The following is a 26977-nucleotide window of genomic DNA, read 5'->3' on the forward strand; positions in this document are numbered from 1 at the left end:
GTGGTGGGACGCTTCATTTCCCGTTAATTCCTCAGGACGTCGGTCCTTCCTGTTCTCATCCTCCTTCTGCCACACGTTCACCCCATGGATCATTTGAAGCATCCTCTTGGTCAGTTGTACAGTCAACGTCCAATTTTTCGGACTCCCTAGGGGCCGCAAAAACATCCGAAAATCGGGCAGTCCGAAAAAAATGAATGCATGTCTCTAACTGCCTATGAGGGCTAAAATTGGAACAGGCACGTCCGCAAAAGTTCTTAAGGCCTGCCAGTACACTTATTAGGCATATCAGTGCTCGTACTGTGACAGGAGATGAGGGTGCACGCGCGTATATTTAAGGAATACATAATGTGTCCCGTGACAATTGCCCCTTCCCACGCTTGTATGCTTCACCGCCTAACATTACTGTAATGAGGCGAAGCTAACTTTCGGAAACTGTCATTACAAAACGCGCTGTGTGTGATCTGCGAACTTCGAAGCCAATGGCGAAGATTACAAACGTGGTGCCATTGCTGACAGCGGCGAATTCTTTCAATGAAAAACACGGCACCGCACGGCAAGAAGCTTAACAGCGAACGTAGAAGCAGCTAGGCCAAACGTTGCGTGGTGGTGGCCACGGCTGCCGGCGGATTTGCGTGCGATAGTGCCAGTTCGGGGCGGCGAGATAATCAAAATGGCGGCGGTGGCGGCTTTGATTAATGCCATTTCAGACCTGCAGTCAGGGCAATATACATTTACTATATGGAGTACGTGGTGGTGCCGCAAAGCCGTGCAAATTATCGGGCATGTCCGAAAAAGCGTCTGGAAAAATCGGTCGTTAACTACTCTGGCAATACATCGTGCCGATGACACGGCGTCAATGACGATTCATTGCGATTCCTCTGTTACTGGAGCCAGCATTAACACGACTTTCGTTCCCTTTCAATAAAGTTACAGCTAATTTTCCCTGACAGAAGCACGAATTCCCTGAGTTTTCCCTGAGTTTTTCCAGACTGTTCAAATTCCCTGAGAATTCCCGGTTTTCCCGGTTTTCCCGGTTGGTAGACACCCTGACTAAGGTGTACACATTTTTCGTTGCATCAGCTCTTTGTGGTGCAGGTCAAATATATATACACACTATCTGTAGCTGAAAACAGCACGCACTTCACATTTAGAACTCAGAATGTTCAATGGAAAGTATTTTTAATGTGGCGGACATAAATGTGGTACCTTGTCCAATGCTTTGCACACAGATAGCTAGTTTCGCACAACTTGAGTAGCACATTCATAATGGACTACTACATCAAAATCCATTTTGCACCTCTTCTTTGATATTCTACCCTGCGACACAGAAGTACAGACTGGAATTTTTCTTCATGTCAATATTCAATAGCCAAACAGGTTTTCAGCATCACATGTCTCCATCTCCCACACATGGCACCTATTGCATGTTCTGAATGTGCATTCATTGCCGGTGGTATATCTTCTAATATGAAAATAGTTTGTTCGACGTAGTTTTAAGTGTATATTTTTGGACTTAGCCATAAGTTCTCTCTGCTCCACTTGTATATACCTCCTTCAGTACTGGTATTTGTGCTGTTCCTTCATTAGAGCAGTAAATGTTGTGAAAGCTGTGAATTCATAAAATAGAAAGCCTATCCAATATAAACAAGGAACTTGCAAGCAAGGTAATCATGACAAACCAGCTGAGATGGTGGCATTGTTCTATTTGTTTTCACTTGTGATCACACAAGTGTTCCTACTTGTTCTGCTGGGCAGTTGTGACCGATACGCTCGCGAAGGTTTGAGTCATTCACATTTTAAGAGATGAGTAATGGTTGCATGCATGCAACATCTTCCTCTGACTATATCAGTGACTTAACTACATGTAGCAGGTTCAGCTGTGTGATGATTGGTGTAGCTGAAGTGATGTATCACATAGTTTCCATACACTATCTTGCGAAAAGCATGCTGGAATTGGTCTTTGAGCTATTGGTTCAGTGGTGGCTTTCCACTAAACTGACCGCTGAAGAGGCAGATTTCACTTCGTCGAAAAGCCCAAGTGAACAGGAGCCTAGAACTCACGACGCCAAATACAGTCACCATGTGTGACTGAAGAACAACACGTGACAGAATGATGGGCAGTGGAATTCAACTCACTAGTGTACAAAGAAGTGCAGCTGCATTCAGTATTTCAGTGCTGGTATACTAAACAGAAACCTTTATGTGTGTTGTTTGGATGGCATAATCAACATGATCCCTCTAATAAGAGATGGCAAAAGCTACACAAAAAGCTGCTGCCTCAGGTACTGTCATTGGTCTAAAATATGCATTCTCAGATGCAGCAGATGCAGCCCATAAATTGGTTTACATACAGGTATGAAATGTTGTAAATGTACCATGTGATAAAAATTAAATAACATCAGCTGAATACCGTATAGAACATCTTTGATAGTTGCTGCCACATGCCTTGATGTTAGCAGTTTTGTTGTTTTATTCACACACACATACATGTAAACACACAATGTAAACCTACATTTGTGTTTATGTGTTACTGTGTGCATTGAATGAACAACACAACTTATACAAGACATAAAGAAAAATAATTTTTTTGTGCCGGTCTAATTCCTATTATGCAATGATTTCTTTTTCTCACATGCAGCCACTCCACTCTGTCCACAAGTTAAGCTGATGTTGCTAATATAAGCTAGGCGTGGGTATCATTTTCAGAATATGATAAAATAAAGAAGTGTCCACGTGTATGGGCCTAAAATTGCTGGTTTGACAGTATCTTATCTGGCAGGGTAGTAAATTTGTGTCAAAAAATAAAAATGCAGCCCACTGACCAAAACAGTGTGGCTAACAAAATATAGGGAGCAGACGCTCTGTCAGTAGAGTCACTTGAAAATTTTGCCAGCAGTTCATCCTCATTGGCTGGCTTCGATCACATAACTAATGCTGACATAATTGTGAAAATTCGTGTTCAGGATATTCTCATGACAGCCAATCAGCACATTTTATATTGTGATAGCAGCTGACTTCTCAGGGACAACGCACTGTGGCCATGAACATGCTAAAGAATGACAAGAGGCGAGGCTCCTCTTTCTATAGCCTGGCAGCGCAGCTGAAAACAGTTCAATTAATGAGTGGAACCATGGCCTCTATTCAAAATAAAGATCAGTCAGATAGCCACTTATGGAGTCCGACATTCTACACCTACAAATGATAGGTAGCAGTATGCTTACAGCTAGATGAAAGTGCATCGGAAAAACATTTAATAGACATACTTTGCAAGCCAAAGTCAGTTTAATGCACATTATTTGCTAATGACTGCCACCAGAATGAACACAAGGAAACAAAATAAAGCACTTATCAGGCACATAATGCTGGTACTTTTGCTACTGTTCGCTTTAAACTGAAGGCTCGTGCGAAAACAGGCAACACGAACCAGAGACTCAAATAGGGTGGACATACAAAGTAACGGCAAACTTTCACTTACCCTATTCTGCCTGCATTAGTAACGTGACATAACTAGTCAGTCGGGAAGAACTCTAGGCAGAATTTCTTTCAAGCAATCCTGCTGGCTGCTGGCAGAATATCATATATTACCATATCTGTGACACTTACTTTTTACTACTTGTCTTACGTGTTAATTTTTACATTCATATTGCTTTTTGTCAGGAAACGTATAATGTGTACTTAATAAGCAAGTATCTAGCTCTTACCTGTAACGTATTCATCTACCATGCCACTGGTGTCTTCACAAACAGACTGTGCTTAGTCAGCAGCCAAAAACAAGCAGTTATGGTTTTTGGTGTATGTAAGCCGCTTGCATCACAAAATATAAAGCAATTTACATTGTGCAATCTAGAAATTCTTACTATTCACACCAATGTCCACATGATAAGAGCTAGGCTGCCCAAAATTTTCATTCATGACATTAGTGATGTCAGGCGTCTCCACATTTCAGGACAGTGCTGTATGTCTTGATGCACATAACTATTATCCCTAAACTCCCCCACAGTAGAAACACCTTCAAAAGTGCAGTAACTTCTGAAACAAACAATACATGCACGAAGCAGAAGAGACCGATGTGATAGGACTTATCTATAAGGGTACTACATATGAAAACGCGATCAGCAACACTTCTGCGCAGTTCACTTCTGAGCACACGCACTTTGCATAGAAGAGCACTTCTACACATAGTAACGCTGCGACACATCGCATATATAAATAACGATTTGTAGCTTACGAACACACTTCATGACAGCAAGAGCACAGCTCGAACGTCGCAGTCACCATGGTGCATTGCAGCCGGCAAAACGGCTCACACACAGTATAGCACACGCAGCGATAACGAGGCAATAAAAGCTTATCGCTACTGATCGTATCCATACTCCTGAAACTTGCAAAGGACTGGCATTCACCACTTCACGGCAACAAGCCACATACACAGAACAGATACCAATCACTTACGCTGGGTGCGTTGATCCGAGACTATGTATTTTGCCACGCCCTGAACATGTGTCCTGCTCAGAATGCAACATGAGTCCTGCTCAGAATGCACGTGTATGTGATGGGCTTCTCGTTTGCGACGTACACACGAAGTATGGCACGAAAAGTCACGAAGAGGATGGCTAAAAATTTTGTCCGACACTCTCGTTAACAAAATACCCACTTCCTGCGCTCCGGCTGTTTCTGTCAGCGATTGCATGCACTGATGAGGCCTGGAAGGGTACAGTGGCTTGCTGCCTTGAATGTCTATTTACGTGGGTGCCAGATAACTCTAGTAAATATCACAAGAAGGAGCAAAATGGATGGTTTCTGATGCAGCTGTAGTTTAGGCCTCGCGTCTCCCCGCTTCGCTTCGAGCAAGTGCCATGTTTGCTGTGACGACGCCCGACGCTGTCCACCTCGGACCAGCCGATAAGAAGCGAGCAGGCGTGCGAATTGCAAAGTTGCGACCGCTTGTCCGTCTCAACTGGAGAGCAATCCACACGTAGGCAAACGAGGGCATAACGGACGGGCGGATTGACCATGTTTCGGCCCTAAGCGGCAATTTCGCTGCCGACTAAAACACTCAATGATACTACAGTCGGATCTTGATAATTCTAACTCGAAGGGGCCCGAAAATCTGTTCAAATTAGAAAGAGGACTTGTGAGGACACCATAGCATGATGCACGAATGGTGCATCGAATGGAGACCATCGAAGGTGAGGGAGTCGAGAGGCAGGGCGAGGGGAGCGTAGTTGTGAGGCGACGGTGGGAGGAAAGCGAATGTGCTTTCCTGCCAGCTTGTTGGATGGCTCCAATTACCTCTGCCACCTGAGCCCCCTTACTGCCACCCAAGACTGCCACGGCAGAGTCGCTGAGGTTGGACTGTGTCTCCGCCACTGCTTCCCTCTACGTGCTTGCATGCTTTTTCCTTCGTTTGCTGGCAGATAGGCGCTGCATTTACGTTCGTCTTATGTTCTTAACGTGTCATGTCTTATGAAGATGATGAAGTCATTGCCACTGATCATAATCGTGTTGGTGTGCTGCCTTTTGTTGCGGCGTCACCACGTGCAAAAGATAAGGAGAATGAGGTACTGAGTGCCACCTTTGCGTCCTTGTATTCAGGGCCCGTCTCATACAGAATCGGACGTGGCGCACTGTCTCCGACAACCTTTTCGTCGGGACGTCTAGGTTTAGACTTGACATCGTACAAAAAAAAAAGAAAGTCGCAGTTTGGCTCAAAAGGCGAAGGATCGATTGCGACAGCCTATTAGTGGACAGCTATACAAAGCAAGGATAGTAGTTTTATCCGCTGTATAAACTTGTAAACATAGGCAAACTAACAAAATAAACAGGCATGGTGTCATGTGTGCACAACATGAATGCATCTCATTCGATGACAGCGAAAACTCGCCTTCATAACGCTAGTATGAGAAAACGCGGCAGCAACAGCGAGCGAAGTGACGTTCGTGCATTCTATTACTTCAGCAGAAAGTGATAGCCAAGAAAACATGGCATACACGAAGCTACGAGCCGCCGACACACCTAGACTGCCCCATAACACAAATGGCTCTCAAGATACGGCCTCGTGCAGCTGCCACATGCGCAGTTGCAGCCGGCGTAGAACGCTGCCCTCTTCACGACCCCCCCTTCCCCCCTCGTGCCTGGCAATGTTGGATGCCTCATGCACCTACGGAAGATGGTGTGCTCCCTCCCCACTCCATTTCTTTAGCGCGGGCAAAATTGAGCTGCCAACTGTCAGCTCCTTTCGCACGCTTTCACTCACACATACAGTGTAGGGTGCGCAGTGATGATGTTATTGCCCTTGGACTTTATATATGGAGCCTCGTGCGCAGAGTTGAAGGATCTCTCCTAAGCTTTTCCTCTATGGCGGGGTCAGAGCAATGTTGGTCGGAGGCGCTGCCACGTGATTTGGCGCACTGCTGAGAGCACTGTCGGAGCGCGCTATGTTCAATTAACCGTTGAAAATGCTTTATCACTTGAATTACCGAGCGTTTTCGTCCATTGGAATACTCATAACTCTAACGGGACCACAGCGTCAGTTCTAATAAACCGCAAGTTCGAATTAAGTGAATCTGAATAAATGAGATTCCACTGTACAACACAAAATATCTCGTAATCGCTACACACCAGTACAAATTTTGCAGCAACCCCCATAATTCCTAATATCCTGGCTACGACTTCGTTGCAATGGCTCTCCCTGAAGACGCCACACTCGACGGGGAGGTGCCTGTTACAGTTGCGATGCTGCTGCTTTAATATATTTAAGGCTACACATACCTGTGTCACCTCAGCACATCCTCTCTGAGGGACTGACCAAGAATTATTATTACCATTATTATTAGATATAGAAACATACAAGCATACAAAGGAAACAGGGAGGGAACAAGCTGACAATTGCCACCGAGAAGGGCACAACGCCTGCCTACTCTTTCGGGAGGAGGGATGGAAAATAGGAGAAGAGGGGAAGAAGCTGCATATACCAATATCACACATGCACTGCCACAGTTGCCTGTTGTCTGTTCGGAAACACAACCAGTGACCCAAGTTGTCTACTAGGCCAGAGAGCAGCCAGCCGCAAGTTGTCTATTCGAGCATATACCCAGTGGCCCATGTCTGCTCAGCAAGACAGATACCAGCACATACCTAGAGGCCCAAGCTAGTTGACAACTTGGGTCACCGGGTGAAACAGGTTGGGTACAAATTGACAAACCGGAACGAGGGCTCCGAAACAATGTCCCCAGGAATGCTAATCGCATTAAAAGGTTTCAAGGGGAAAATGAGAGTCACTGTACAACTTCCTTAGTAAAGAAGTGAAGCAGCTGCTTCATTACCTGAAAGAAGAGCAGCTCAGTGGAACCACGGATGCGGCCCAGTAGGTGACTGAGCACCGTGAGGGTTGTCTTCTCCTTGCGGTGGACACATATGAGGGACAGCACATTCCAGAGCCACATGGTGCGGGGCCCACAGCGTGTGCGCTGCAGCCAGCCACACAGCTCGGGTAGCCGGGCCTCTAGTGCTGACAAGAGTGGGATCTCGGTTGCTCCTGCGAACACCCGCTGCTGCATCTCCAGCAGTACACTGTCCAGCAGCATACCAGCTGCGTTGGGAACCTGCGTTGGGAGCCATTGATGATGTATGAGGCTTTTTGGCGCAAGGGGCAGGGATGGCCAATGTTAATGAGTTTGCAGTGGAGCGATGAACTACAAACTTAGGGAACTCCAGCAGACTTAGGCATACTTAGGGAACTCCAGCAGAGTTTCTGCTTACTTTTTTGCAGTACGCAGCTCTGACTCCCCACTTCCCCGCATAGCATGAATAAACCTCCTTATTCAGAGCGGTTTAGGAAAGACAAGTTCACTCAGGTCGAGCTATAGCTTCAGTAACGAAACATAATTATCGTGTTCATTAATTAATTAGACTTAGTCGTTGCTATAACTATGACATTTGCTTAATTCATTAATATGTATTAATTAAATTATGATGGAGGCATTCGAGTAATTAGTAATCAAGATTACTTAATTAGATTGAACTAATCTCCAAGTACAATTAATTATTATTGATTAGACTCCATTAAATTAACCTTAGTAACTCTTGATTAGTCTAACAATTTAATATAAATTAATATTAACTAGCCTCACTATTCTTAATTACATCCAATTAATCATCATTACACTTAATTAACTTTACTGTAATTAGTCTTATTTGTCTTTATTAACCTTAATTACACTTATACCTCTTCAGTGCTTGCTATATACAGGATGTCCCAGCTAACTTTACCCAGAGTTTAAAGATGTTCGAAGGCCATGTAGCTCAACAGAACCAAGGCAGTGTTGTTTGCAGTCACTTGGAAATATTCAAATAATTTTTTCATCCGGCCTAATTTGATAATTAGTCTTAATTAATTACAGCTTCTCAAAGATTATAATTAGATGAAAAGTGTCAATGACACAATTGTAGAGTGACTTTAAAAGCTGATTAGTGATAAAAAAATTAAGAACAAGGTACAAAGTACACCAAATACAAAAATAAACACAAGATCAACACCAAAGCTAAAAAAATAAAGCAATCGGTGATATTCACACACTCCATATGAAATAATCTATCCACAATATACACCAGAGTAAAAAAATACCATGAGACCTTAAAGGACCCCACACGAAGCCCCATGGCAAATTTTGGTTATACACTGGAAATTGTTGCATGTCCTCTACGGAGTGTTCTGCCGCAAAAATTTTTCACATGGGCTCATTAATAGCCGACATATAAATATTTCAGTGCCGCGAACCCATGATTTGAGGAGGCGAGCTTCACTGCCAAGAAATACCCTCTCTCCACTCAGACCCATCCAGCCTCCACAAGCAAAATTCCTTCCCTGTGTTCTCCCACACCAGACCTTGAGGATCGCGTGACGCATAAGTCACGGGCCCTGCCTTCATTTTTTTTTACTCCTCGCTTTCCTGCGGCACAGTACATTTCCATTGACGGCGTCATGCGCGAGCTGTTGTGATTGTCTCATTTCGCGGAGCGCACGACTTTGTGCGCTGTGCTCAAGGAAGACTGACTGGAGGCACAAGTGAGTGCTACTCGAATAGTGAGGCAGAACAAGCAGATCGCAGAGCATGATCACGCGCTGGAACATGGCAGAAAATGACATAGTTTCGGTGTCTGGGCGGGCAACTGCACAACCAGGGGAGCAAGCCGAGGAAGCGGAAGTACATCACTCTTGCTTTGGTACGAAGTAAAACAAAAAAACATGCAGACATTCCGTTTGTGTGTTTTATTATTTCTCTACACTAAATTTGTCAATTCAAGCAACAGATCGCACAAATAACAGGTGTTGCCTTGATTAATTCTCGAAATCACGTGTCACCACGAGGGACATCACACTGCAGACACGAGTACGTCACCGTCCAGCTCGGAGCGCGATCGCCGCAAGGGAAAGAGAAAATGGCATTCGGATTCAAATTTCGGACTCTTCCGTGGTGCATAGCAATGTAATTCTTTGCAAACAAGATTGTTAGGGCGCATTGTATGCTCTGCGCTTGTCAGCTCAAAATTGTCAGACCTGGTAAGGAGCCCTTTAAAAGGGGTCATGAAGCGCCCTTTGGAATTGGTTAAAAAAGACAGTTATCGGATAGCATATGCTGCTGTGAACACCTTAAGACAAATTTTGCAGTTGTGCATGCATAGCAAAACACAGCACAAAGTCGCCTTTTACTCAAACACTCCTTGTAGGAGAAGTCTACTCCTTAATCTTTTCAGGCTGCAATATTTTGTCATATAGCAGATTCCCATGCATGGCTGCTGTTGGGCAATAGCGGACATCTATCAAGAAGGGTGTTCGAATCAGTGAACTTCTTCCTACTGTTACTGTGCATATTTATTAACACAATTTAGTAAACAGGCTGAAGTAACCAAAAATGTGATTTCAAATTTCGATAAAAAATACATACTTTCGGAAGAAGCCAACTATCGTCTGCCCACGCTCGGCCACGCCGGCTCGCATAGAAAGGAAACTTTGGCCGCAATGCATATCGTCGTTGTAGCCATCGGGTCTCGCTGATTTCTATTAGTTTTGAACATTCAACTACCCTCAAACCATGAGAAACTTAAGGTCAGGCCACATGTACGCTTGCCAGCGCAGGTGCAAGCTACGCTGCTTTTGGCTAGCTGCCTTGGTCTGCATCGCTGCCTACTGATCCATCGACAGTGTTTCAAAATGTGCAAGTTGGACGTGGCTACTATCCGTCGGTCAAGCTGGTGCAGGGCAATGCCAGCCTGCACCATATAGCATGGCCAGACTGGAGCACATGAGCATTAGTGCACACTCGAGCCCCGTGGTGAACATAGCAAACGTTTCACTATAGGCACCGGATGCACAAGCTTTCCATACTGACAGCAGCGCTAGATCATACAGCCTAGAGAGTGGGGGAATCACATCCTGTAGGAAACCTTGCGCATTCACGATGCCCTCTAGCCAGCATTTATCTTGATGTGAGTGCTTCCATGTTCCACATACGAGTAGCACAACTGTGCATGGCGTTATGGCCAGTCCGGAGCGCGCATTTCAAGTCTGGGCAGGCACTCGCTTCAGATTGGACATGGCTGTATGCATTCAAACGCTGATGCGGATAAGGCAACGCTTTGATTATCAGATAGCAAGCACGAAGTTCAAGCAAGGCATTAAGTAGGCACACGTCTGTTGCTGTTCAGAAAATCTAATTTCCACTGTAGCCCAAACAGCTGGCACCGGCCGTTCTTGTAGGAAGCTGAAACAGCCTCAACGCCAGCTGGCCAGCGCCCATACTCGCCATACAGTTAGCCACCCGAGTCGCACGTAGCTGCATCTGCTGCATGACACAGATATTACGGCCGCCGAGGACAACAGCATGCTCCGATTGGTCTCTGTGGCTAACAGGGCTCCAGGCGTGTGGCTGTGCACTTCTCTGGCCAGCTCATGCGCCTGGAACAGGTTACCTGCTGTCCGAGTTGGACACCTTTGAGGTGTGTTGCCATCATGGTCGAAGCTCGTTACGTTGAGAATCCTTTTCAACGTGATTCCACAGTGTGGCATTTATGACTTACCAGGTATGGACACTGCCTATGTACCCCCATGCGTGAACAAAAAGACGTGTTTCGTACGACCCTAGAAAATTGTGTGATTGCTGTAGTGATAAGTCCGAAAGGAAATGTGCTATTTGCCACTTGGTGTGAGAAAGCACAGCTGCACATAGCTATCTAGTTCACTGTAGCACAGCTAAGGGATAAGGCACTGTGAACCCAACCGTTAGTTGAGGAATAACCTGCGTGTCTGGTGTGTCGTAGGTGCCAAAATCGGTAGTGGTGTCTATGCGAACATACAAAACCAAATTTGAATTGCGCGCCATGGTGTCGTTCAGTAGGTGGCGCATGGTGGGCGCACCCCACTCCACCATAGCCTTCGCAGTACAAGGCATTAAAGAAGGAGTAGGAGCATCATGTAGGAGACCAAAAGAGATTTTTGATTGCAAATAACACCACTTCTGCTGAATGCAATGAATACTTTTTGCAGCAAAGTATGTCTGAAACAGTCTATTTTAACTGCAAATGCATTTCTCGACTTTGATAGAAAGTGTTTTAGGGCTCCTTTAAGCAAGAACAAATGCTTGAGACACTTCTGTGATAAAGAAACCTGTCCACCTCTGCACAAGCTGGTGCCAACAATGGTCCTTACCGCAGGCAGCAGTGCCGAGGAGAATTCGCTCTCGCCAGATGCAATGTCCAAAATCTGGCTAAGGAAGCGCAGATCGCCTGAGCCGCTCTGCACAATGAGTACGACGGTCAGGCTCAGCAGGTCTCGGGTGCCGGGGATCTTGGCCGACTCCCATTTGCCCATCAATGTTGACAGCTTATTGAGTGTGTCCGCTGACACTGCAATGGCGGTAAGTGGTCAATCGGCATGTGTGACGGTCAGGGCAGGCATGGTGGTTAGCAGCAAACAATTTCATGCTGGAAGCAGCAGCAAACAATTCCTTCTATCAAGGTAAATTTTCGCTACCTTTTGCAAATAACGTTTACGAACAGAGGAGAATAAAATACACTGGTGTCAAGGTGTAGAATTACAGTCGAACTATTTTCCAGGATTCTTAATAAGTGTAGGTATGTGATATGTGCTTTGTATGCTATGCATAGTATATTCTTATAATATTACTACGAACACTCATGCACGTTGACATATGTATATGGACTGGCAGCGCATTGTTCATCACTGTTTATCCTTTTTCCAGGGGCTGCTTTTTAACTGCTAACAACTTAAGGCTCAGCGCAACACGCACCTGCATGCACCAAAAGTTTCTCAAATGTTATTCTTGGTTCTTTCTGTTGTCTATGTTGGTGCGAAACATTGTGCTATCAGATTGTATGCACGACACAAATATCGATGAACTTTCTGGAAGGTATGCGAAAGACCTACCCTTGGCCATTGTGCATGAAGAACTGAGCAAGATGTTCTCTCTGTGGGTAATATGGTTATATGTTACCCACGTTACCACTCATTTGTTGCAGTTTCAGGTTACCTCGATCACAGACATCAAAAAATATATATATATATAAAAGAAGAACTTCAACGGTCACTCGGAGTTTCCCAAGTGCAGCCTGAATCATTGCAGTCTCTGCTAGAAGCAATGACCTACGCTGTTGTCTGCCACCATGTTCTCCCTCCGTGCATTAGCCAAGGCCTCATCATGCTGCGATTTTCTCATCCGCTGCCGCAAGCATGTGGGCCTATCCACAGCGCAACTACTCAATGAAGACAAGACGTAAGGTGTGCTCCAGAGCACCGCCGACTCTGCTATCACTGTGGAGAACCCAGCCACATCTACCACAGTTGTTCATGCCGTCAGATGGGACTATGAGCATTCTGCGTGAACCTGCCATGCTTGCGACAACTGGAACGCCCCAAGACATCACTGACTACCTGGCAGTAACTGGGTAACCTTGATGGCCTTTCCGTTTGCCATTGCCAGGACATTATGTAACTATGCAGCATCGACCATACTCTGGCCCAACACATGGCTCATCGATATCCTCAAAACTAAAAGCAGCAACTGATGAACATGCGGTTGCTATTCGTCAAAATTCCGAGGATCCTTTGCTGCTGCCAAAAACGCCAAAAAGAGCATCTCAATGCCACCCTGAACGAAGCCATGAAGCAAAGAAAATTCCGCCTAAAGAAGACTTGATGAAACAAAGTATTACGTCACTGGGAAAACACGGCACAGCCGTGATCCTATGATGTGACCGAATCGCAGTGCTCAGTGCAAACCACAGACACTACTCTATCATGAGTAAACCCTTTTCCATCTAGTTGAAGAAGAATGTTAGGACTGCCATGGAAAGGCCCTCAAATGCAGACAGCCTGGAGGACACCTAGTAATGCCTACTGGAACCTACATGCCAAAAATGATTGTTTATGGCAGGACCTACCCTGCGACCTTCATTATGCTGCAATAGTGGCCACGAGCTCATACCGAGTTAGGCCATTAGAGCCCGTACCGAGTTTCGATGAGAGATCGAGAAGCCTGATGCTGATGAATTGGTGTTTTGTTATGCAAAGACTAAGTATGATCAAAGAGTGCAAGTGCCAGGCTAGTGTTATTGAGTTGGCAATGCAGTGGTGAATTACGAGAGGTAGATGTGATGTGGCTGTATAGGTGCCTTAAAACAGCCCTTTTTGTTCATAACAGTTGCACCTACTCAGCATTGCCCAATGTCTCCTGCAGCACATCTGATATCGAAGCCTTATTTATCAGACTGGACAACTCTGTTATCATAGGTGTCGTGTATCGACCACCTAATTCACCTGTAGCTTTATTTCTTCAAAAACTTGAATCCATATTTTTCACTCTAGTGTCACAACACAAACGTCCGGTTATAATTAGCGGTGACATTAATATAGACACCAGTCATACAAACCATAGTGACTACACGTATCTACTAGTCCTTTAATTTTCAAAATCTGATCACTGTCCCCACTAGAATAACAAGTACATCCGCACCTGTCAATGATCATGTTTTAACTAATATAACCTCGAATATTAATGCCGGGGTATGCAACAAACCCATCTCAGACCATCTCCCCACCTATGTAACGGTCAAAGACGTCATAAAACCAAAATTAACGCATGCCAAAGTAAGTAAGAGGATTGACTACGCTTTGCTGAGATCGAATATCCAATTAATCGACACTAGTACCATGTACCACGATGACGTCGACATGAAATTCTCCAATCTAATCGACATCCTGACTTGCGTTAAAACTGGCAGCAGTATTAAAACATCTGTTTGCTCATATAAGTTGCCCGTCTCGCCCTGGATGACGGAGCAGATTTTAGCAGTATTGCAGCAGAAGGACTTTTGGTATCATAAATGGAAACAGCATACGGATAACAGCTATTACTTGGGTCAGTACAAAAAGGTATGCAATAAGTCTGTGGCAGTTATGCGTACATGAAAAAAAAGAATACTATTCATGTTTAATCGAACAGAGCTCCGCCAACTCTAAAAAACTGTGGGAAATCGTGAATAGTGTTCTGGCAAGCCACACAAACAAACGTTTCCAGACGCGGTTGATGAGAATGTTGTAAACAGCTTTAATTCATATTTCACTACTGTTGGAATTTCATCAGGTACCAATGTAAATAATACAGATATAAACTCTTTGTTACCAAGCCCACTCCCAAACTCCTTTCGTATGGATGACATTGAACTTAACGAGATACACTCTCAACATTAGCAACCATGAATAGTAGTAAAGCTGCAGGTATAGATGAAATTACACTAAGTATGTTAAAAGAAAATATTGATATTCTGGGTCCAATATTACGCCACGTCTTCAATCACTCACTTGAAACCGCCACGTACCCAACGTCACTAAAAACAGCCCGAGTTGTCCCAATATACAAGGACGGTGATCGCTCAAGCCCTTCTAGTAACCGACCAACATCCGTGCTCAGCACCATTAATGTACTTTTCGAGAAAATCCTTGCGAATCGAATCAATAGCTTTACACACACATACAACATAATTTGCCCACAGCAACATGGTTTTCGGCCAAACCATTCAATCTCATCAGTGGTGCAGTCTTAAGCCCACATTACAAACTGTGCTTTAAATGACAACCAACTTGTAGCTGTAGTCTTTCTCGATTTAAAAAAGGCTTTCGATACAGTCGACCATTCCATTCTTTTGTAAAAGCTAAAACACTCCGGTCTTCGGGAACGGATTTTCTATTTGTTTTCTAGTTACTTCAATGAACATCATCAGATAGTTGTCATAAATAATATCTCATTGTCACCACAACGTATTCATGCAGGTGTGCCCCAAGGGTCTGTTTTAGGACCCATGCTTTTTTTCTATATACGTTTCTGACCTTAATATTCTTAATAGTCTTAATATTCAGAGAAATGCTGATGTATGCAGACGACACTGCTATAATAATTACAGGCAATAGCATTGAGGAAATACAGTCCAAAGCAAACATAGATTTGGCAAACGTCTCTAAATGGTTTTCAGCCAACAAGCTTACTGTAAATGTAAAGAACACAAAATATACTATATTTCACTCCCGCAGAAAACAAGTGGATGCCAACTCTGTAAATATTAGTATTGACAACTCTCTACTAGAACTCTGGGTTTTAAATATCTTGGCGTAATCTCTGATAGAAACCTGCACTGGCAATACCATTTATTAGCAGTTGGGGCGAAGGTAGCATCGGGGTTCTATAAACTGCTTCAAGCACGTGACTTTTTTGACATTACGTATTTTATATTTCTCCTTTATCCACAGTCATCTCTCATAATGTCTGGAATCATGGGGATGGACCTACAATAGTTATCTCCAGCCAATCAGAAAATTGCAGAAACGATCATTACAAATCATAACGCAATCTAAGCAGGATCACCCCAGCAACCCATTATTCCACGATCTACAGATATTACCTTTCGGTTCACTACGCCTCCTAAAAACAGCAACTGTCGTAAAGAGTATCGTAAGAAACAACCACCTCTTCAATATGTCCCTCTTCCATACATCATCGCGTACTACCAGAAATGTATTATTAGGCAACTTTTATCTATCTCCCACGCACGTTTATGGAGAACAACGGCTCTCTTTCATTGGTGTTCAGAATGGAACACTCTTCCACAAGAAATAAAATATGCTCAAAATTTTGCACTTACAGCTAAAGAATTCTTTCAGCGCATGCATTAAACATGTTAAGAGACATCTATTTGCTGTTTGCATCTAATTTATTATTTTAATATAACATGCACAATGTTTTCAAATTGAAGCAACTGTTTCTTGTTATGCATTCTTTTTGTCATTTGTATTATGTATATATCCCCCTCTCCACTTTTCCAAGTTTTTATTGTGCATGTGATGAAGTGTCTGCATTATAGAATTTCATTTCTTGGACTCATAACTAGCCTGCGGCTACGGGTCCAAACAGTACTGGACACACTTTTATTGTGTTTTCATGGATAAATAAAGAATTTGAATTTGAAAAACAGTCACTGTAAAGTGCTTAAATGTAATGTAATAAGATTATGGCAATGACTAATGACGTATACTAAGAAATGAAAGATCCATTGCAGAAGGCTAATATATATATACTAAATATGTCAGCACTACAGCCTTGATAGAGCCCTTGCAACCCAAGGGCCTAAAACACTAGCAACATCCTCTGGAGAGAGGATGCGCTATGAATTTCTTGGGCTTACTGATAACATGGAACACATCATTCAAGAAACCTAGAACTGTTTTCTGGTGTCAAAAAACGTTTCTGCACCAAGAAATATTACCAGATAGAGAAGCATGCCTCACTCATCGCAAGATGCCATTTTGCCTTGCAGTCTTATGAAAGCTTTGTTTTCCAATTCTCACAACGTGGGATCTGCATAATTTTAATGGAAGCTTGTCAGTGGATCTGCCCACACAATATGACATCTACGTTTGTTGTGTGTGCAGTGTATCTCAACTTTTTGGATACACATATACCAACGACCTGTGCACTAACCATGAATAAGTAAAAAAAAACCTGCGAGAAGCGACCATGCGAACTTCAGTGCATGCACACAGCATCTAGTGAGGCAGGCAGCAATGAACATATCGTCAGAACTATACTCAAACAGCACACCTGATACAAGGACACACAGGAACACAAATACTACAGAACAAGCGCCAATTGCCAACTGATATTTTATAGCGTTATCACAAAATAAATTGTATTTTTGCATGATGGACTATGAAAGTGTCATGTATATGTCTATTTGTATGCATGCCTATTCTGGGATGGCTATATAAAGGCTCGCATTCCTAAAATAAAAATCCAGTTGGCAATCAGCGCTTGTTATGTGGTATTTGTGTCTCTTTGTGTCTTTGTATCAGTTGCACTGTTTCAGTATAGCTCTGAACACGAACCAACTAGACCTCACCAAGATATTACTTATATCAGGTGGGCCGAGTTGTGAATGCGCTCACTATAATGAGATTTCACCTAGCCGTGTGATTAAAGCTTCCAAGTGTGAATGTGCCTTTGAGATTTGCTGCATAAAGCTTGCATAATGGATGGCACTGCGCAAAGCACAAGTCTGCTTCAGATTTGCTTCATCAGATGGCAAGAAAGCCCATTAGCACTCTCTAAGTGTTGTTCTACTTACACCACGGTTTTCTCAAACCTTTATACAAGCATTGAGAGGGAAGTCCTGAAGAACAGGTACACTCCAAAGGTACACTGAAAATATGCAAGTCTGTAGTTGCTGCTTGCAGCAGTTGAATTAAGGATACCAAACAGCCACAGGGAATCTACTATGTTGGCATTTTCAAATCCCCTGATTCTTCCCTGGCAGTCTGTGACATTGACGGTTTAGGTGCAATAAATGGACTACAGCTTCCAAAATTACTCTGGGTCCGTAATTTTGAATTACTAGCAGCAACACATCAGTCAGTTGGAATACACTACCATATTCAAATGAATCATGCATGTGTTCCATGCATGTTCAAACCTTGGATTGTAGCGCAAAGTGAACACGGACACAGAAAGGAGCAGACAGGACGAGCGCTGTCCTGTCTGGTCCTTTCTGTGTCTGTGTTCACTTCGCGCTACAATCCAAGACCATGTTACCGTACGAACTCGCCCAACTTTCTATTCTTTTGCATTACATGTTCAAATCACCTGGCCAAGCTCACGCCCACAAAACGAAAAGGAAACCATAATTTGTAGATGTGCAGGTTTAGTCGAAACCATTGCTTCCTTCTTCCATATACCATTATGTTCACCATAACTCCTGCAGGTACTGTTTTTTGCAATCCACACAACTTAGACAACATTTCCTGCTTTAAGGGGGGATGATAAGCACATATGGGACGTCGGATATTTTTGTCATTTCCTCAAGTACCGCTAAACCATTTTATCTTTAATTGCAGGTGCCTAGCAAAGGAATTCCTCATTACACATACCAAATTTACCTCCAAATTGTTCTCTTCAAAATAAATTTTTTGACTTTGACATCCCTGTACAAGGGCAACTTGTCAAGAAAATTTTTTAAATTAAGAATGTGCAGAAACTCCTCTGGTAGTTGTCCAAGTATGCATAAGCATTGTGCCAGTTGCTCATCTCCGTGCAGCCCGGCATCATTATTAATGTTATGGAACTTGATCCGACCATTGTAAACCCTTATCAACATTTATCGGTTGTTCGCTTATCATGTTCAACAGCGAACATGACAAGGCAGGTTCAATTAAGATAAGAGCTCATTACAGCACTCGAACCCATGCCCATTGATCTTAATTAAGGTGAGGTTAAGGCACTCAAACCCTCGACCTTAGGTCCACAAGCTTGACTGTTAATTAAGGTGAATTAGGCTTAATTTAGAGAAGCTGTTGCAAAAAGCACAACTATATTTGCTGAGGAACGTATGCAATGCTTTATTGATGGCTGAGGTACTTGTTTTGAGCTTGTTATTTATTGAAACATTAGCTGTTCTGTGTGTTGTATGGGTGATTTCAATGAATGTATGCACTGTTCGCTTCACTTTGCTGAGTGCTTGTAGCCTCTGCCTTACGTGGGTATGAGACATTGCTTAAGGAAGAAAGAGCCTTTCGGTGTCTTTTGTGACAGACAAATTTCTTGTTGGATAGGCACAGAAATGCTTATGCATTTAAAATCTAATTTAAGTAACACAATTGTCCAAGTTCACTAGATGCATCAGATAATTTACAACAGTCGGGCAGAACCTTCAACTGAAAATTTTGTTGCAGAAATAATGCTTTTTTTGTAGGCAAATACCGTGTTTTCCAGAAATAATGTTTAAATGTTCATTTGAGAACCACCAGGCCCATTCTCCAAGGACATAATTTTCTACATAATTTAACACTCATTCCATTGCAAATTCCTTTCTGACAATTTCTCTACCTTTTTTCTTTCAATTGCTTTCAAGTAATTGAGCAAAACTGCAGCAAACATTGTGGGGCTCGCCCTCATGAGCATGGCTTGACCCTGTTGACACAGGGTAGGATAAAAATTTCTGCAGAATGTGCAGCTTCTTTCGTGGCAAGTTGGAGCACTTGGCATCTATGCATCTAGGCATCGGCTAGCTATGCTGCTCTTCCGTGAATCTCTTGGACACCAACTTGGGTCACTGGGTATGTGCCACTGCACATGTGCTGCCCCTCAACGACAAAAAAATTGCCGCAGAACCCACGTGACAACGACAAGTGACGATAATGTGTTAGCAGTGACTCAATACAGTTATGCAATGTGTTGTCACCATCAAAACAAATTAAGCGTGAGGCATGCACTGCAATGGGACTACTCTTTCACGCTCCCCGAAGAACACTTGGCGCCATCTAGTGCTGCTGCAGGGAAGTCTGTGCATGGCCTCCAAAAATGCACAGTGTGTTGGCGCGTGTGAATGCTGAGCAACGCATCATGTGGCAACTGAGCTCTTTTCTCGTGCCTATTTCTGGGCACGCTGCGTCATCTAGTGGCACTACCGAGAAGTCTGTGTGTGGCCTCTGAGATGAGAAACGTGGCATGCAAGTGCTTGTGAAAGCTGAGAATTGTTTTCTTGCTAGCTGCACACTTAGTGGCACACACTCAGTGGCTCAAGTTGGCGAGAGGTTCAAAGAAGAGCAACGCATACCCAGTGCATTCATGGTGCAGCTCCCTAAAACGTTGGCACGAAAGGCGTTCTTCGAAAAGCGGCACATAACCAGTGCATTTCTGGCGCAGCCTGCTAACGTGTCGGATTGCTGTTATCTTTTTCATCCCTGTAGAGTGGCAGACGCCTACTGGCACATACCCAGTGAGTCGAGTTGGCATCAAAGAGGTCCAATGAAGACGAGCCCAGACCGACTGGCACATACCTAGTGCTCAAAGTCGGCGTCAAAGAGCTTCTTCGAACAGTGGCACCTACCCAATCCCACATCTACAGTTACCCATGTCAGTTTCATTGAAGAGCAGCACATGTGTACACTCTGTCCCATGCTCAGTGACCCAAAGTTGGCCTGGTGGTTGGTTTCAAACCCTGCTACCTCAGCACAGCAGCTCAAATGGTTAGATAGATGGATAGATAGGCAGATAGATTCACACTTAACACCTTAGTATATAAGTACTTCTTGTTGGGCCAGTAGGTACCGCATAGCTATTAGAAGGGGGTCACTAATTGACATGTATGTGGACGAAGGAGACAGGACGAGTGCCATCATGTCTCCTTCATTTGTGTGTATGTTGATTAGCGCACTTCTAATAATGTATTGTCAACTCACAATCTTGTGTAAACACACCGATCTATTCAATATGGCCGCTTTTCAATGGCTAACAAACTTTTTCACTCGGCGCGGCACGCACCTGCATGCATCGGAAATTTCATGAATGTTATCTATAGATAGATAGATATCCCTCAAAATGTGCGTGAAGTACCCCAAGAATGCAAACGCATTAAAAGGTGCTCGCTGGAATCAAACCTGTGCGCATGTGCGGACTTTGCAGCATTGTCGCTAGATGGCACAGTGTGTGCAGTGGGAAGCGCGAGATCCCAGCTGCATAGACATTTCGGCATTAGCAATATGAATTGTCATTATATTGCTTCAGTGCTAACTGCATTAATGTGGATAATCATTCTGAGATGGGTTCTGCCTAAACTTCTTTCCTTGAATTTTCCGAGACTTGGGAATTCTTTGATAATTTCAGGTTTTCCAGGTTTTTCCTGATGGTAAACACCTTAAGTCACTGAGTAGGGCATTTTTTTCTTTCTGCCCTGAAGCTAATTGCCGGTAGTTTAGTGGAACTGACGAGCTAATTGTGTGGCTAAGGGCTGCAATTTTGTAGCAAAGCCTTTTCCTAATGCTAGACGTGAACAGCGCCAAAAGGCATTAGCATCGGGAAAATGCATCGCTACAAAATCCCAGCCCAGCTTTTCTAAAGCAAAGTCGCAGCATCCACTGTCAATCACCGCTCACTGGCAAGCGGTGAGCTAGCGTGCGTCTCTCCTGATAATTCGGGTGAGTATCGCAAGACAGCTCTGCTTGTATCACTTGTTGGTTACTTGCCTATTCTTAACACCTTGACATTTTCGTGACACTTCTTGCCCTTGTCTTGGCATTTGTACTTTTCTTTTTGTAATGAATGAAGAAAGAATGAAATAAATAGAATGTGAAGCCCTGAACAACACATAATTTTCATGTTCCCTGCACAATTTCGGTGTCAAGTTTTCGTCAATTAATCTGTGCACAAAATTCGATGGCTGGTGCAGTAACAGTTAAAACCCAGTGAAATGGACAGATAGATGTGCTGCCTTCAAATGCTGCAGTTGAGGTAAACTGTGCAAGAACTACCAGAGGTGCTTTGCCGCAGGCATTGAGATCACTGTAGCCACCTACTGCCCCAGGTCACACAGTCATAAAAATTTTTCTGCGACTTTCTCTTCACATTTACTTTGTCTAATGTATCGGGTGGGATCATGACCCAAATAATGATGGGTTACTGCAAACTAGCAAGTGCACTGTGATGAGAGTGCTAGTATGATAGGGACCACAGCTAGTACCATGGCATAGGCACCAAGCTGTACCAAAAGCTTTAAAAGGAAAACAATGGGGAAATAGAGTTGAGCACCTCTAAAACGAAATGGCCAATATAACAAATAAATAATTATGTCCCACTTCTATTGTGACATGCATTACGCGTGATTTTAACAAGAGAGTTACCTGTATAATTAACGATTTCGGAGGCACCAAGCACTTCATTATAAAGGTGTTCCACTGTATTACACTGGCTATGTCGGGCCAGGACTTACTAAGACTGGCGCATGTGAACTATTACACAATCTAGGTCATGTGACCTACCCAACATTGGTGCTTCCTTGCAAATCGGTTGCGCTCATGGAAAGTATAAGGTAGCACAGACGGAGAAAATCTGCAGTAAGGTATGGTAGCGCTAGTAATGTTTGGTGTTCAAACAAGAGGTGTCTTTAAAAGTCACGCTTCGACAAGGGAACCTGTATTCGCCCTGACGTAGACAATTTGAACTGTTGGCTCCAGAGACGCGTCCTGTTTGACCACTGCCGATGAGGCCTCCATCTGCTTGTTATTTAACATTGACTCACGGACTTTGGTGAACTCGGAGACGACGGCGTTGAGCAGGTGCTCGGACATGGACGCCAGCTGAAGCAGGAAGGGGATGGTGGCGAGCTGCTCGCGCGTCGGGTTCGCGGCGAAGCTCTCCTGCATGAGCGCCACGAGCGCGCGCCGAATGTCGGCCGCGTGCTGTCCGGCCAGGTGGCCCAGGATGCCGACGACCGAGGCGAGCTTGGGCACGTTCCTCTCGACGGCGCCCATCGCCTCGTCCTCGTGGCTGATGAAGTCCTTGAGGCCGCAGGCGAGCACGCGCGTGATGACCGTGTGCGGGAAGCAAGAGCCTATGTGCGCCACCACCCAGTCGAAGTGCGGCGAGTGCTGCACCGACGTCTCGAGCAGCGTGTCGATGCACTTGTCCGGGTTGGTGTCGATCAGCGTCGACAGGCACTGGGTCGTCAGGTCGATCAGCGTGCGCGTCGGCGGGCACGCCATCCACATCTGCAACACCTCGGGCAGGCTGGACGAGTAGTGGACGATGCGACGGTCGGCGTACTTTCGCGTCAGGTGGCCGAGCAGCTCCAGCGACCAGCTCGATATGATAGGCGCCCAGGCACCCAGGTTGCTCTTGATGAAGCCGGATAGAACTCGCTGCACCTCTTCGACGGCCACGTCGTGTTCTTCGAGCTCGACGGGCACGCCGGTCTCCTCGGAGTCGAGCCGCATGATGTGCCGGTTGACGGCGTCGTCGAAGAGGTTGTGCATGTACTCGAGCACGGCCTCGCGCGCCACGGGCAGTGTCTTGAGCAGCCGTATCGCCGCCTTGGCCACATCCGCACCTCGAACCTTGCTGTCGTAGCTAGAGGTGCCCGCGAGAAAAAGACGCAAGTCCTTGAGCGCGTCGGCCGCCGCATTGTTGCTGTCAGCGTGCGAATGCATCACGCTTGCCATGCTCCGTTCTCAGTTTGCTACAAACCGACCAGGTGAGCGCATGGCGTGATAAGCGCAAGATGGAGTGGAACTCGTGTAAGGTAGTCTCCGCACCCGCACACTTTTCAACCAACGTGAAACTAGATGCCAAAAAACAGATCACTACGGCCTATTCAAAAAGCGAAAGCTTCAAAACATCCTCCACGATGCTTCATGATACCAGTGTTGCCAGGTCGGACAAGGCGGCGTGGCCCAAAGCTAGAGAATTATAGCCAAACACAAAAAAGAGCGAAACAAATTTGTAGCCAAATATAGCCATTTATATTTGCAGGGTTATTTGTATAAACATTTTCACATTCCACTACGGGAATCCCTTTTTGCACAAACCGTCGTAAGTTCTTGACGCTGTGACGTATTAGAGGCAAGGAGTTACGGAGTCGCCATCTGTCGGAAGCGCCTTCCTTGCGTCGTATGAGGGATCACGCGCCGCGCTCCTCATAGATTTCGCTCACGGCGCGCAATAATAACATCACGCTGCAGCCATCCTGGACATTTATGTAGGCACACTCAAAACGAGGGAAGTTTTTGACTGTCGATATAATAATCTTCGGCAAGCTGAAAGCATAGAATCATTTACAGACCCAATCTATTTACCGAATACGTACAGTGAACGCCACTGCGCGCGGTCACCGCGATAGAGCCTCCCGAGTCGGCTTCTTACGTGAAAGGTAGACAAACGCTGAGAGTAAAGTATGTGAAATGTGTTCTTATAGTGGGCTGTCTGTATAACCAAATGAGGCATAACAAAAGCCTCAATGCAGAGATCGCACGGGTTCGCAGTCGCCGACTGCGCGTCTGCATGCATGTCCGCGCGTTTGGCTTTTTTCGTTTTCGCACCGTGCCGGCAAGAGTGTCGGAGAAATTACAAGTTGCAGAATCGCTCAACTTTTTCTGTTCCGTATTTACAGTTGATAATGGTCAAAAACCCATATTTTTGACATTGCAAAGCTTTCCACGTATTAGTAATTATAGTAACGGAAGAAGGTGTTCTAAAGCTTTTACTTAACATTGATACAAAAAAATCTTCTGGCGTCGATGCGATACCCAACACATTCCTGTTCCGGTATGCCGAATGGTGCTCTAAATTCTTATGTGTTATTTTTAATAAGTCATTGGAACTATCCGAGTTGCCTCATGACTGGAAGTTTGGAAAGATTGTTCCAGTGCCAAAAGCAGGAGACTCATCGCTGCTTTCTTCCTATCGACCCATTTCTATACTCTGCACATGTTCCAAACTTCTTGAACACATCATCTTTAAACATATAACAGCTTATCTTGAGCTTCATGGTTTTCTTGACCCCAGGCAGCATGGATTTCGTAAAGGGCTTTCAACTACTACTCAGCTTTTAGAAACCATTCATGATTTCGCAGCTATTCTGGATGAGCAAGGGCAAATTGATATTATTTTTTTAGATTTCGAGAAAGCATTTGACCGGGTATCACACACCAAACTCATGATAAAATTGAAACCTATACTTAAAAATGAGTCCCTTCTTTCTTGGATTCAAGCATACCTTACTTCGAGACGGCAAACTGTAAACATAGACGGAACACATTCACGGTCAAGACCTCAAGACCTGTACTATCCGGAATCCCACAGGGATCAGTGCTTGGGCCCTTATTTTTCTTAATTTTCATCAATGATATTGCACAGGAATTGCCAGTTAAAATAAAATTGTTTGCTGACGATTGCGTTTTATATAAAGAAATCCGTTGTCCCGCTGACCAATCGCTGTTAAATACCTCGCTGTCTACAGTGCAATCATGGTGCAGCACATGGCAAATGAAAATCAATGCGAAAAAAACTGTAGCGATGACCGTGACGCGGAAACGACACCCTTTAAACAACCAGTATTCGATCGATGGGCATATTTTAGACCGCGTGACAAGCTATAAATATTTGGGTGTAGTTATCAGCTCGGATTTAAAGTGGAATGAGCACGTGTCATACATAGAAAAGAAAGCCATGCAGAAGCTTTGTTACTTGAGGCGTTGCTTAAAAAATTCACCCCATGAGATAAAACTACTAGCTTACAAAACTTTCGTCCGCCCGATTCTTGAGTATGGGTCCGTCGTCTGGGATCCACATAGCGATATTAACATAAAAAAGGTAGAAAAAATTCAGAGAAAGGCGATACGATTTGTATTCAATTCCTTCAGCCGTTATGCATCACCAAGCGCTATGCTCGAAACAGCAGAACTGGTTACCCTGCAAAAACGGCGATTTAAAGAACGATTAAAGTACATGTATCTGCTCTATCATGGAAAATTGGGCATCGACAAGGACACGTATACCGAGCCTCTAGCTCGTCGATCAACTCGGTCTAGCCGCGCTAAGCAGCTTAAAGATTACTACTGCAAAACAGAAGCGTTTAGAAATTCATATTTTCCCCGAACCATTAGGGAATGGAATGTACTTCCTGCTGCGGTGGTTGCCTGCGACACCATCGAATCATTCTTAAAGCTGCTTAAAGAAAATGTGTAAATGACCTAGGTACATCCCTGCCCTCCTTTCCTTTTTCTTTTCTTTTCGGCTTGTCCTTCCACATAACTGAACACACGTGTTTTCTGATGCTTCTGCCACTGCTACACATTTTTACACACTACCACATTATATTTGTCTGACAGGATGTATGTTCTGTAATCGTTTGCCACGCGTGGTATACATATATTGTTCTAGTTTAGTTTTTCTGTCTCCTAAGTGTTTGTCAACTTGGCGCTAAGAGCATTTTACATTTTCTTCTGGAATAATTTCACATTGTTAGCGCTAATTGCTACGTTCTCGCAAATGACACGCTGCTTATATTTTCAAATTCAGTGCTATTTCATTTTGCTCACGCTTCACACCTTGTACTCAGTCTTACTCGTCATGTATGTAACCACTCCTGCTTAAGGCCTCTAACCAGAGGCTGGCAGTAATATTGAAATAAATATGAGCATTTTACAGCACACTAGCAACCATTGCTGCGTGGACGCTATCAGAACTGTTCTAAAATGATTTCGTCATAGAGACTTCGACGCCTACAGCGACTGTGATGTGCCGTTGCAACGATTCAATCTTTTTTTGTCTTTTAAATTCTTGGACATTTCAATATTATTTCTCATGTTGCGTCGCACTGTATGTTTATCGGTCTTCTCAGCGTGCGATTTCCCTCTGCTTCTTTTTCGTAACCCAGTGCATTTTTTTTTGTAATGTGCGTCTTACCGCTGCCTTTCCGTTTCAGTGAACTCGCCAATATCTAGCATCAACAAGTTCATAGACCAAACCGTCATGACATTAACCGGGCAGCGGGCGCGGGTGAGCGCTTCGGTACGCGTTTCCAGCTACTCACCGAACATCGCAGTCCCAGTGCCGTAGCAGAAATGCTGCACATCCGAGTTGTA

The 26977-nt window shown here is 44.3% G+C and overlaps 1 protein-coding gene across 2 annotated transcripts in view; it reads right to left on the reverse strand.

The window, feature by feature from the left end:
- omd (integrator complex subunit 5 omd) overlaps nucleotides 1-23821 on the reverse strand; it is a 57168-nt gene extending 33347 nt beyond the window's left edge. The window contains exons 1-3 of one of the 2 annotated variants that reach the window (XM_065443443.2): nucleotides 22636-23813; nucleotides 11708-11904; nucleotides 7326-7604 (exon numbers count right to left, since the gene is read on the reverse strand). In XM_065443443.2, coding sequence (XP_065299515.1) covers nucleotides 7326-7604; nucleotides 11708-11904; nucleotides 22636-23554 — 1395 coding nt within the window. In that variant the 5' untranslated portion in view covers nucleotides 23555-23813. Of the gene's footprint in view, nucleotides 1-7325; nucleotides 7605-11707; nucleotides 11905-22635 lie in introns of both variants that reach the window. The other variant, XM_065443444.2, reaches the window with a different exon arrangement.
- Nucleotides 23822-26977: the final 3156 nt, after the last annotated feature.

This window comes from Dermacentor albipictus, chromosome 9 (assembly GCF_038994185.2).
Source record: "Dermacentor albipictus isolate Rhodes 1998 colony chromosome 9, USDA_Dalb.pri_finalv2, whole genome shotgun sequence".
NCBI classification, from domain to species: Eukaryota; Metazoa; Arthropoda; class Arachnida; order Ixodida; family Ixodidae; genus Dermacentor; species Dermacentor albipictus.